Source organism: Hyla sarda, chromosome 1 (genome assembly GCF_029499605.1).
Source record: "Hyla sarda isolate aHylSar1 chromosome 1, aHylSar1.hap1, whole genome shotgun sequence".
Classification (NCBI taxonomy): domain Eukaryota; kingdom Metazoa; phylum Chordata; class Amphibia; order Anura; family Hylidae; genus Hyla; species Hyla sarda.
The window spans coordinates 406,672,072-406,683,885 of NC_079189.1; the positions used below are offsets into that span (position 1 = coordinate 406,672,072).

At 39.9% G+C, this 11,814-nt stretch overlaps 1 protein-coding gene across 3 annotated transcripts in view; it reads left to right on the forward strand.

Annotated features, from left to right (window-relative positions):
- PARP2 (poly(ADP-ribose) polymerase 2) overlaps positions 1–9,268 on the forward strand; it is a 148,601-nt gene extending 139,333 nt beyond the window's left edge. For all 3 annotated transcript variants that reach the window (XM_056528578.1, XM_056528577.1, XM_056528579.1), the window contains exons 18-19: positions 5,957–6,081; positions 8,750–9,268. In XM_056528578.1, coding sequence (XP_056384553.1) covers positions 5,957–6,081; positions 8,750–8,909 — 285 coding nt within the window. In that variant the 3' untranslated portion in view covers positions 8,910–9,268. The remainder of the gene's footprint in view (positions 1–5,956; positions 6,082–8,749) is intronic.
- The last annotated feature ends 2,546 nt before the right edge of the window (positions 9,269–11,814 follow it).

Genomic DNA, 11,814 nt, shown 5'->3' on the forward strand with positions numbered 1-11,814 from the left:
TCATCAATTTTGTCGCACATTGATTTTTTTTCCCGTTTCACCGTAGATTTTTGGGTAAAATGACTAATGTCGTTACAAAGTAGAATTAGTGACGCAAAAATTAAGCCATTATATATAATTTTAGGTGAAAATTTTTAAGAGTTAGGATTTTTTTAAAGTTAAGGAGGAAAAATTGAAAATTAAAAAAACGGAAAAAGCCCGGGTCCTTAAGGGGTTAATGATGTTTTGGGGTTGTTTTACTGCCTCTAGCACTGGGTGCCTTGAATGTGTACAAGGCATCATGAAATCTGAGGATTACTAACGTATTTTGGGTTGCACTGTACAGCCCAGTGTCAGAAAGCTGGGTTTGCGTCCGAGAACTTGGGTCTTCCAGCAGGACAATGACCTCAAACATACCTCAAAAAGCATCCAGAAATGGATGGCAACAAAGCGCTGGAGAGTTCTGAAGTGGTCAGCAATGAGTCCAGATCTAAATCCCATTGAACACCTGTGGAGAGATCTTAAAATTGCTGTTGGGAAAAGGCGCCTTCCAATAAGAGAGACCTGGAGCAGTTTGTAAAGGAAGAGTAGTCCAACATTCCGGCTGAGAGGTGTAAGAAGCTTATTGATGGTTATAGGAAGCGACTGATTTCAGTTATTTTTTCCAAAGGGTGTGCAACCAAATATTAAATTAAAGGTGCCAATAATTTTGTCCAGACCATTTTTGGAGTTTGATGTGACATTATGTCCAGTTTGCTTTTTTCCTCCCTTTTTTGGTTTAGTTCCAATGCACACAAAGGGAATAAACATGTGTATAGCAAAACATGTTACTGCAATCCTTTTCTGTGAGAAATACTTAATTTTCTTGAAAAATTTCAGGGGTGCCAACATTTATGGCCATGACTGTATATAAAATGTTGATGTGTGAAATAGGGAAGGAGAGAGTTCCGAAAATCAAATTGAAGTGGGAGCAAATTTCAAACTAACTTAATTTAAATACATTTACATAAATTATACTATTTCCCTAAAAGCTTGGTTAAATTTAACCCCTTAAAGTGTACCCAACAAATCCAACAACAAAAAAAAAATTTAATATATCACTCAGTACCTAATCCTGACCATGAACATCTAATTTTTTTTTTAATTACTTTTAATTTAGCTCACTAGTCTGAATTCCTCTCTAAGGGAGGGGGCATGGCCTCACTGTGCAGGTCTCCGCCCCCTCCCTCACTATGCTGTCTGCTTACATCTCCCCTAGCATTAGCAAAACTACAACTCCCAGCTTGTCCTCACTGACAGTTGCGGAACACAACCGGACAGTGGGAGGATTTTTCCTCCAGCTGTGAGCCCTACGCTCACAGCTGTCAATCAAGGAAGTGTGTCCATGACATAGGTGATGATGCATGGACCACAGTAGGACTAGTATGTGTCCAAGCAGGTGGGAAATTAAATACTGAACATTTTCTAATAAAAGCAATTGCAAAACGTATTTGTTTTGCATGCTTTACAACATATCAAATGTTTTTTTTTATCTGACAGTGCCCATTTAAGGACCATGCCCATTTTAACCTTAAAGAGGCACTGTCATTGTTAAAAACTTTTCATATATTGCGGGACTCATTATAATATGACATTTCACAATATACACCTGTTAAAAATAATTTTAATTTTCACCTGAAATTCAAGCTCAAAATAGCCACCACTAGGGGTCGCCTGTCTTTTAGCCAGACAGACTAGTCTAGATTTTACAGCATACTGGATACCGTCCGTAAAGCATACCGGTATCCAGTATAGGAGATTTCTATTGTGTATGCAAAACTACAGATAAAGGATGTGTGGACATGCTGAGAGCAGTCGTTTTAAAACAGCTGGAGGCAACACTGCTCTAACACAGTTATTTACAAACATTGCAGCTTCAGTTGTTACTAAACTACAACTCCCAGCATGCTGAAATAGTCAAAGCTTTCTTGGACTCCTAAATGACAAAGAAGTTGATCAGACATTCAGGAGTCTGTGAAAGATGAATGACACACATAGTGACAGCTATGCTGATTAGCATCCAGCTTTACTAGGAGAAGATAAAACCGATAGAACATGTATTCATAAAAACGCTGTACTTTTATCTAAAAAATCCTTGCACTAATTTTATAAAGATCTATTCTTATATTTATACATTTTATCCTGTTATGAACTCACCATAATGTCTTCTGATTACTGCAGGCAAGCTCCAAGTATCTTCCTCTGACACATGACACATCATAAAACCAGAGAGGAAAGGGTTACAGAGTAGAGAGTACTGATTGGCTGACTGCCCAAGCTTGCTTCTGTAAGGGAGACAGACTGACACGCCCCCTCCAGCCTGCACAATGAAAAAGTAACTAACCAGCAGATAAATGATTATATCTCTGGATATATAGGTCCGAGACACATAAAAATTATATGCACATGATCAGGATTGGGTCTTGATTAACATATCACTTTTTTTTGCACTATGACAGGTATGCTTTAAGGAACAGAGCATTTTTTGCACATCTGACCACTGTCACTTTAAGCATTAATAACTCTGGAATGCTTTTACTTATGAATTTGATTCCGAGATTGTTTTTTCATGACATATTCTACTTTAACATAGTAGTAAATTTTCAAAAATGTAAAAAATTTAAAAATTCAAAAATTTTATGAAAAATTTCAAAATGTAGCATTTTTCTAACTTTGAAGCTCTCTGCTTGTAAGGAAAATAGACATTCCAAATAAATGTTATATTGATTCACATATACAATATGTCTAATTTATGTTTGCCTCACAAAGATGACATGTTGAGGGCTTAAAAGTTCAGCAGCAATTTACTAACTTTCAGGGACCAGTTCAGTTTTGAAGTGGATTTGAAGGGCCTTCATATTAGAAATACCCCATAAATGACCCCATTATAGAAACTGCACCCCTCAAAGTATTCAAAATGACACTCAGAATGTTTGTTAACCCTTTAGGTGTTTCACAGGAATAGCAACAAAGTGAAGGAGAAAATTCTAAATCTTCATATTTTACACTCGCATGTTCTTGTAGACCGAGTTTTTGAATTTTTACAAGGGTATTAGGAGAAAAAGCCCCACGAAATTTGTAACCCCATTTCTCTCAAGTAAGGAAATACCTCATGTGTATGTAAAGTGTTTGGCGGGCTCAGAAGGGAAGGAGCGACAATGGGATTTTGGAGAGTGAATTTTGCTGAAATGGTTTTGTCACATTTAGGAAGCCCCTATGGTGCCATAACAGCAAAAAAAAAAAAAAAAAAAAAAAAAAAAAACACATGGCTTACTATTTTGGAAACTACAACCCTCAAGAAACGTAAGAAGGCATCCAGTGAGCCTTAACACCCCATGGGTGTTTGATGACTTTTCGTTAAAATCGGATGTGTAAATGAGAATTATTTTTTTCACTAAAGTGCAGTTTTTCCCCAAAAATTTACCATTTTTACTAAGGGTTATGGGAGAAAATGCCCACCAAAATTTGTAACCACATCTCTTCTGAGTATGGAAATAGCCCATGTTAGGACGTAAAATGCTCTGCGGGCAAACTACAATGCTCAGAAGAGGACGAGCGCCATTGAGCTTTTGGAGAGAGAATTTTTCTCCAAACTGTATAGTGGCCTCCAAACTGTAGCCCTCCAGATGTTGCTAGGCAACAACTCACTGGCTTCCGTAGGATCGCCGCACCAGGGAGCCGCATCGCTGTCCTCTGCCGCCCGCCGCTGGTAAATGACCGCCGCCAGTCACATCACGGTTCCCCTGCTCTGCCCGGACTACAGTGGGTGGGCAGAGCAGGGAACTGAACTTTAACCCCCCCGCCCCCGATCTGCTATTGGTCGGGCGCTTCTGACTGACCAGTAGCAGGGATAGGAGGGGTGGCACCCCTGCCACCTCACTCCTATCCCTTCAGGGGGCTCGGAGGTGTCTTGGACAACTAAGATACTGGATTTTACGGAGGAAGTTTTTGGGAGCTCAAATGTCCTCGAAAGAGTGCTACTTTTTTTTATTTGTATACGGTAATTATAGATGATTTGACTATTGTAAGTTGGAATAAAAACATTTAAAAAATAAGTATTGGCATAAACCGGACATTTCACCTAGTGTACAACTTCCAGTAGTATAGTTGATATTTCAGAACTTATCTTCTGACACTTCTAAATCGGACCAGTAATACGCTCATAAAGCTTTAAATATAAATGTTGCTTTTCAAATCTAGCATTTCGAATTTTGTACTCAGGAATCCTTAACTCATAATACTCTTCCACCTTACTTTTTGAATAACATAAAATAGGCCGAAGGTTTCCCCCCTTCCAGACTGAAGCACCAGGACACATTCATTAATCTAGTGTCTTCTTACTGCAGTCCTGCTAAAAGATGTTTGGTTATCTGGCCATGGGTTATGGTTTCTTTTAGTATGGCCTCGAAAGATGCTGAAACCCAGGGTCAAACAGAGAGACTTGACAGCCACAAAAACGTGGTGTGCTTGCACATCTACTCTATTATTACTGGATATTGCCTTTGTCTGTCAAATGTAAATTAAGGAGTTGTCCAGTATTAGAAAAATGCTGCTTCTTTTCTTGCAAAAATGGCACCATTCCTGTCCACAGGTTGTGTAGAACTGCAGCTCAGTCTCATTCCCTTCAATGGAGCTAAGATGCAATTCCAGATAAAACCTGTGGACAGAAAAGCAGTGATTTCCTAATACTTGCCAACCCTTTTAAAGCTGGCTTCTGCATTCACACCAATGTGAAAGGTTTGTTACTAAATAAAGCAGTTACACACCCCCCCCCAGCACTAATGTAGAATAAAGCAGTGGTGCTACCTGTGACCAGTCAGTTGCTGTCTCACATTTTCTAAAATTCAGCTGTGATTTCTCAGTTCGAATCTGTTTGCAATTGCATTTTTAGTAAGACAGCGTCCTTTTTTTTTTTTTATAACCAACTGATGCCAGAAAGTTAAGCAGATTTGGAAATTACTGCTATTTAAAAATCTTAAACCTTCCCATACTTATCAGCTTCTGTATGCTCCATAGAAAGTTATTTTCTTTTTTTAATTTATTTCTGACCACAGTGCTCTCTGCTGACACCTCTGCCCATGTCAGGAACTGTCCAGAGCAGGAGAAAATCCCCATAGCAAACTTAACTGCTCTGGACAGTTCCTGACACGGACAGAGGTGTCAGCAGAGAGCACTGTGGTCAAACAGAAAATAAATTCAAAAAGAAAAGAACTTCCTGTGGAGAATACAGCAGCTGAAAAGTACTGGAAGGGTTAACATTTTTAAATAGAAGTAATTTACAAATCTGTATAACTTTTTCTGGAGCCTGTTGATTTAAAAAAAAAATTTAAGGTTGTATGAAAGCCAATTGCAAACCTAAAAGGGAACTACTAGTTTGATATAATGTAACGGTTTTAGGAGAGGCTTCAGCTACCAGGATCTCCATAGAGAAGGCAGGCACAGTTTGTTACATCATCTCCAACAGCACTCAACGGGCATTATGCATTTATTAAAGGATACTGCAATGGATATTGTGTATTAATCCTGATGAGTAGAATAAGAGCAGCTCACTGTGTGACATATAGAGAAATGTGTGAGAAATAAAAAAAGAAACACATCAGAGGTTGACCTCAATTGTAGTTTGTGACTCTGGACCTACACAGATTCTCCAAAAGGAAATGTCACACCACTCTTTATAGTGTCACAAGAAATATTCTAGTTTGGCATTGGTTGGACATTTTCAGGAAGAGCAACCATCTTCTATAAAGTGGCGAACTTGAATTTTTATCAGTGGACCTTGGTGGCTTTTTTTTAACGTCTGTTTGGTAGAATCTTACTAATTGTAGTGTTAGAAAGAAACAATTTTCATGTAAATTGTTTCTTTCTAATATGAAATGCACACTTCTGGATGGTTATTGTTCTATTATGTTGTGTTTACCATATTTTTTGTCTCTATCAGGTTGCACTTGGTGAATGTAATGAACTGATGGAAGCAGATTATGATGCTCAGAAGAAGCTGAAAGGCAAAAACAGCACCAAAGGTCTGGGTCGTAGCATTCCAGACCCTGAAAAGAAAATAATTCAGTAAGTTAAATACATATACAGTGGGGCAAAAAAAGTATTTAGTCGGCCACCAATTGTGCAAGTTCTCACACTTAAAAAGATGAGAGGCCTACAATATTCATCATAGGTTTACCTCAACTATGAGAGGCATAATGAGAAAAAAATCTATAAAATCACATTAAAAATCAAATATTTTTTTTGCAAATTATGGTGGAAAATAAGTATTTGGTCACCTACAAACAAGCAAGATTTCTGGCTCTCACAGACCTGTAACTTCTTCTTTAAGAGTCTCCTCTGTCCTCCACTCGTTACCTGTATTAATGGAACCTGTTTGAACTTATCAGTATAAAAGACACCTGTCCACAACCTCAAACAGTCACACTCCAAACTCCACTATGGCCAAGACCAAAGAGCTGTTGAAGGACACCAGAAACAAAATTGTAGACCTGTACCAGGCTCGAAAGACTGAATCTGCAATAGGCAAGCAGCTTGGTGTGAAGAAATCAACTGTGGGAGCAATTATTAGCCCCTGAAGGACGTATATTTACGTCCTCCGACGGTTCCCGCGATATGCCGCGGGGTCACGCAGTCGGGTCGGTCCCGGCGGCTATCAACGGCCCGGACCCGTGGCTAATACAGGACATCACCGATCACGGTGATGCCCTGTATTAACCCTTCAGACGCGGCGATGAAAGCTGACCGCCACTTCTGAAGCGAAAGTTAAAGTATCCCGGCTGCTCAGTCGTGCTGTTCGGGACCACCGCGGTGAAATCGCAGCGTCCTGAACAGCTTACAGGACACCGGGAGGGCCCTTACCTGCCTCCTCGGTGTCCGATCGGCGAATGACTGCTCCGCGCCTGAGATCCAGGCAGGAGCAGTCAAGCGCCGAAAACACTTATCACAGGCGTGTTAATCTGTGTAAAAGATCAGTGTGTGCAGTGTTATAGGTCCCTATGGGAGCTATAACACTGCAAAAAAAAAAAAGTGTTAATAAAGATCATTTAACCCCTTCCCTAATAAAAGTTTGAATCACCACCCTTTTCCCATAAAAAAAAAAGTGTAAATAAAAATAAACCTATGTGGTATCGCCGCGTAAATGTCCGAACTATAAAATATATATTGTTAATTAAACCACACGGTCAATGGCGTACACGTAAAAAAAAAATCCAAAAGTCCAAAAAAAAAAGTGTCCGATCAAAACAAATGGTAGCGATAAAAGCTTCAGATCAGATATTCTGCCCTGTACGTGGAATAATAAAAAAGTTATAAGGGTCAGAAGAGGACATTTTTAAACGTATACATTTTCCTGCATGTAGTTATGATTTTTTCCAGAAGTACGACAAAATCAAACCTATATATATATATATATATATATATATATACATTTAAACCGTATGGACCTACAGAATAATAAGGTGTCATTTTTACCGAAATATGTACTGCCTAGAAACGGAAGCACCCAAAAGTTACAAAATTGCGTTTTTCCTACGATTTTGTTGCACAATGATTTTTTTTTCCCTTTTGCCGTGGATTTTTGGGTAAAATGAGTAATGTCACTGCAAAGTAGAATTGGTGATGCAAAAAATAAGCCATCATATGGATTTTTAGGTGGAAAATTGAAAGGGTTATGATTTTTAAAAGGTAAGAAGGAAAAAACGAAAATGCAAAAACTGAAAAACCCTGCGTCCTTAAGGGATTAGAAAATGGAAGACATACAAGCCCACTGATAATCTCCCTGGATCTGGGGCTCCATGCAAGATCTCACCCTGTGGTGTCAAAAAGATCACAAGAATGGTGAGCAAAAATCCCAGAACCACACGGGGGGACCCTAGTGAATGACCTGCAGATAGCTGGGACCAAAGAAACAAAGGCTACCATCAGTAACACACTACGCTGCCTGGGACTCAAATCATGCAGTGCCAGACATGTTCCCTTCTTAAGCGAGTACATGTCCGGGCCCGTCTGAAGTTTGCTAGAAAGCATTTGGATGATCCAGAAGAGTATTGGGAGAACGTCATATGGTCACATGAAACCAAAGTAGAACTTTTTTGTAAAAATTCAACTTGTCGTGTTTGGAGGAGAAAGAATGCTGAGTTGCATCCAAAGAACACCATACTTACTGTGAAGCATGGGGGTGGAAACATCATGCTTTGGGGCTGTTTTTCTGCTAAGGGACCAGGACGACTGATCCGTCCCAAAACATCACTGCTCTAGAGGAGATCTGCATGGAGGAATGGGCCAAAATACCAGCAACAGTGTGTGAAAACCTTGTAAAGACTTACAGAAAACGTTTGCTATATACCCTTTGTTGGCAATAACAGAGGTCAAAGTATTGAGATGAACTTTTGTTATTGACCAAATACATATTTTCTACCAAAATTTGCTAATAAATTCTTTAAAAATTAGACTGATTTTATGGATTTTTTTTTTTCTTATTATGCCTCTCATAGTTGAGGTATACCTATGATGAAAATGACAGGCCTCATGTTTTTAAGTGGGAGAACTTGCACCATTGACTAAATACTTTTTTGCCCCACTGATAGCCGAAGATTTATCAATAGTGTCATACGGTGCATGAATGTAAGCCAAACAAGGCACTACTTCATGTTTGCATGCATACATTTAACATTTTCTTCTCTACTCCTCTGAAACATTTGAGAAAGTTTTGTTTTCACTTTTTATTTTACAGTGATGGTGCTGTGGTTCCCTTAGGCCCTCTTATAGACACAGGACTGAAAAACAAAGATGGCTACACGCTAAATTACAATGAGTTCATTGTGTATGACAGCCGCCAGGTCCGGATGAAGTATTTGTTGCAAGTTCGTTTCAACTATGAATCATTGTGGTAACTTGTGATTTCAGGCAATAGCAACCTCATCCATGAATACTACTGCATGGCTAACAATGAAAAAACCTCTGCTGTAAGGCATTCTAGTCGGCATATATGTAATGAAATAGTCTAAGCAATGCTAGAAAATAGGTTGTTTGTCTTTAAGCAATGCAGTTGTTTTTATCACTCTTCTATTTAGTAATCTTGTATCTTACTGTTCTGTTACAAAACGAGTCCATAAAGGGGTCTCCTATAACTATACAGATAACTATATTTCTAGATAAATTGTATCGACTTTTAATGAACCATGAAATCATTACATAGATAAATGTTTGATTTTGTTTTGCTACTTAAATAAAAATACAAGCAAATGCTTAATACATTGTTTTTTTTTTAATTTTTTTTTGTTCTTACCTATCTAAACTATGAAGAAAGGCTTCTGTGTGTATCCCAGGAGACATCCAGTTTGCCCCCCCCCCCCCCTCCCCCTCCTTACAAACCACAGATCACATCTGTCTGTGGCTGGGAAGGAACTTACTGAAGCCGGATCCTTGCCCTGCTACTTTGTTTGCAGTAGGAGCACAGGCAAGCAAATCTCCTCCTCTGTGCCATTCAGGAAGGGAAACAAAACAAAACTTAATGAAGACCACCCAGTTTTAGCTCCTTTAATTATAATCTGCCAGGGGACATGTCTTTCAGCAATCTCAGAATGTAGTACTTAAATGGGCACTGTCAGATTCAAATACTTTATGGGAGATTTATCAAAACCTGTGCAGAGGAAAAGTTGACCAGTTGCCCATAGCAACCAATCAGCTTCATTTTTAACAAGACCTCTACAAAATGAAAAACGATCTGATTGGTTGCTATGGGCAACTGGGCAACGTTTCCTTTCTACAAGTTTTGATAAATCTCCCCCTATATGTTGTATATCTTGGCAAAATATTGACCTAATATACTTTTTTATTGCCTTTTTTTATAGAAATTTTGGCTTATAAAATCATGGCTTTGTTCAAGCTGAAGCACAGGCATGGACAAAGTCCAGTAAGTGAGGGTGGGATAGCACTCCTCTGTGCTCTATTCTGTCTGATAGTACTCCTCTGTGCTCTCTCCTGTCTGTAAGTACTCTCTCTGTGCTCTCTCTCTTGTCTGATAGTACTCCTCTGTGCTCTCTCCTATCAGACAAGAGAGAGCACAGAGGAGTGCTATCAGACAGGAGAGAGAGCACAGAGAGAGTAATATCAGACAGTACTCCCCTGTGCTCTCTTGTCTGATAGTACTCCTGTGCTCTTTCTCCTGTCTGATAGGACTCCTCTGTGCTCTCCCCTGTCCTATCAGAGGAGTGCTAGCCCACCCTCACTTACTGGACTTTGTCCATACCTGTACTTCAGCTTGGACAAAACCATGATTTTATAAGCCATAATTTCTATAAAAAGGAAATAACATTTTCTTATGAAGTATATTAGAAAGGTAAATTTTTGCCAAGATGTAAAACATATAAAGTATTTGAATTTGACAGTGCCCATTTAATGTCTGCCCTTCAAACTTGATACATGGGTGGTATGAAGCTGCTCTACCTAGCAGTTTTGTCTTTTTATATGTATTAAAGATAGTGGGCTTTCCTTTATTTCACAGCTTTTTTGTATTGTTATATCTTGGAACAGTTAATTTTTAAAATCCAGTTCCAGTCAGTAAATCACATGTAGCTTACATATTGATCTTTGTTACAGTAACACAGTATAGTCTGCCTTTGGATTTACATGTGTGCTATGTGGCTTACTTCTTTACATTCATGCAAATAAGGCCGCATTGAAACATAGTTCAGTTCCACAAAGGAGCTGTATTTACTTTGTCAAGACACTATTGGATCCACTTAAAGTAACAGCCATGAAGTACAGTGGTCCCTCAACATACGATGGTAATCCATCGTTTGTTGAAACCATCGCATGTTGAGGGGTCCGTGCAATGTAAAGTATAGGATAGTGGTCTACAACCTGCGGACCTCCAGATGTTGCAAAACTACAACACCCAGCATGCCCGGACAGTCGCTGGTTGTCCAGGCATGCTGGGTTTTGTAGTTTTGCAACATCTGGAGGTCCGCAGGTTGTAGACCACTGTTAGAGGAAGGTGTACTCACCTGTCCCTGCCGCTCCTGACCGTCGCCGTCCATCGCTGTCGCCGTGTCCCCGACGCTCCGGCAAGGCCTCTGCTTACCCGTCATCCGCACTCTCTGTGGCCGCCATCAGGTCGCTACGCACGCCGCTCCTATTGGATGACGGGACTGCGTGCGCAGCGACATGATGACGACGATGGAGAGCGCCGACGGTGCAGAGGATCTCGAAGACCTGCCGGATCCCTGAGGACAGGTAAGTGATCGTCAGCACGGGGCACCCTAAACTGCTATCCGGCGGCAGCTGAAGCAGTCTGCGCTGCCATATAGCCGTTTATGCGATGGCCCCAAAATACAAAAACATCGTATGTTGATGCTGCCTTCAATATGTAATGGCCTCTGAGAGGCCATCGCATGTTGAAATTATTGTATGTCGGGGCCATCGTAGGTCGAGGGGTCACTGTACATTGCTTTCTGGCTGCCTTATATGCATGGATCTACCCTTTAATGACTGGATGCCTTTGGTGTTCATATAAATGTAGGATGGGATGTTTGATCTTACTGACTACAATTCTTTTATTGTGTGATTCTTCCACATCATCAAACGTGTGTGTATTAAGTACTGTAAATGATTTCCACAACTACATAAAATCCATTCACTGCTGTAAGTATATGCCCCTGTACTGATCCTCTGGCTTTTACCACCTCAGTCAAGAGAATATGAACATATAAAAGCTAGAAGACACAAATTCCTGACACTACCCACATCCTGCCCACAATGCAACCATGTCTAGCTCATGAGTTCTGCCCTGCCAGG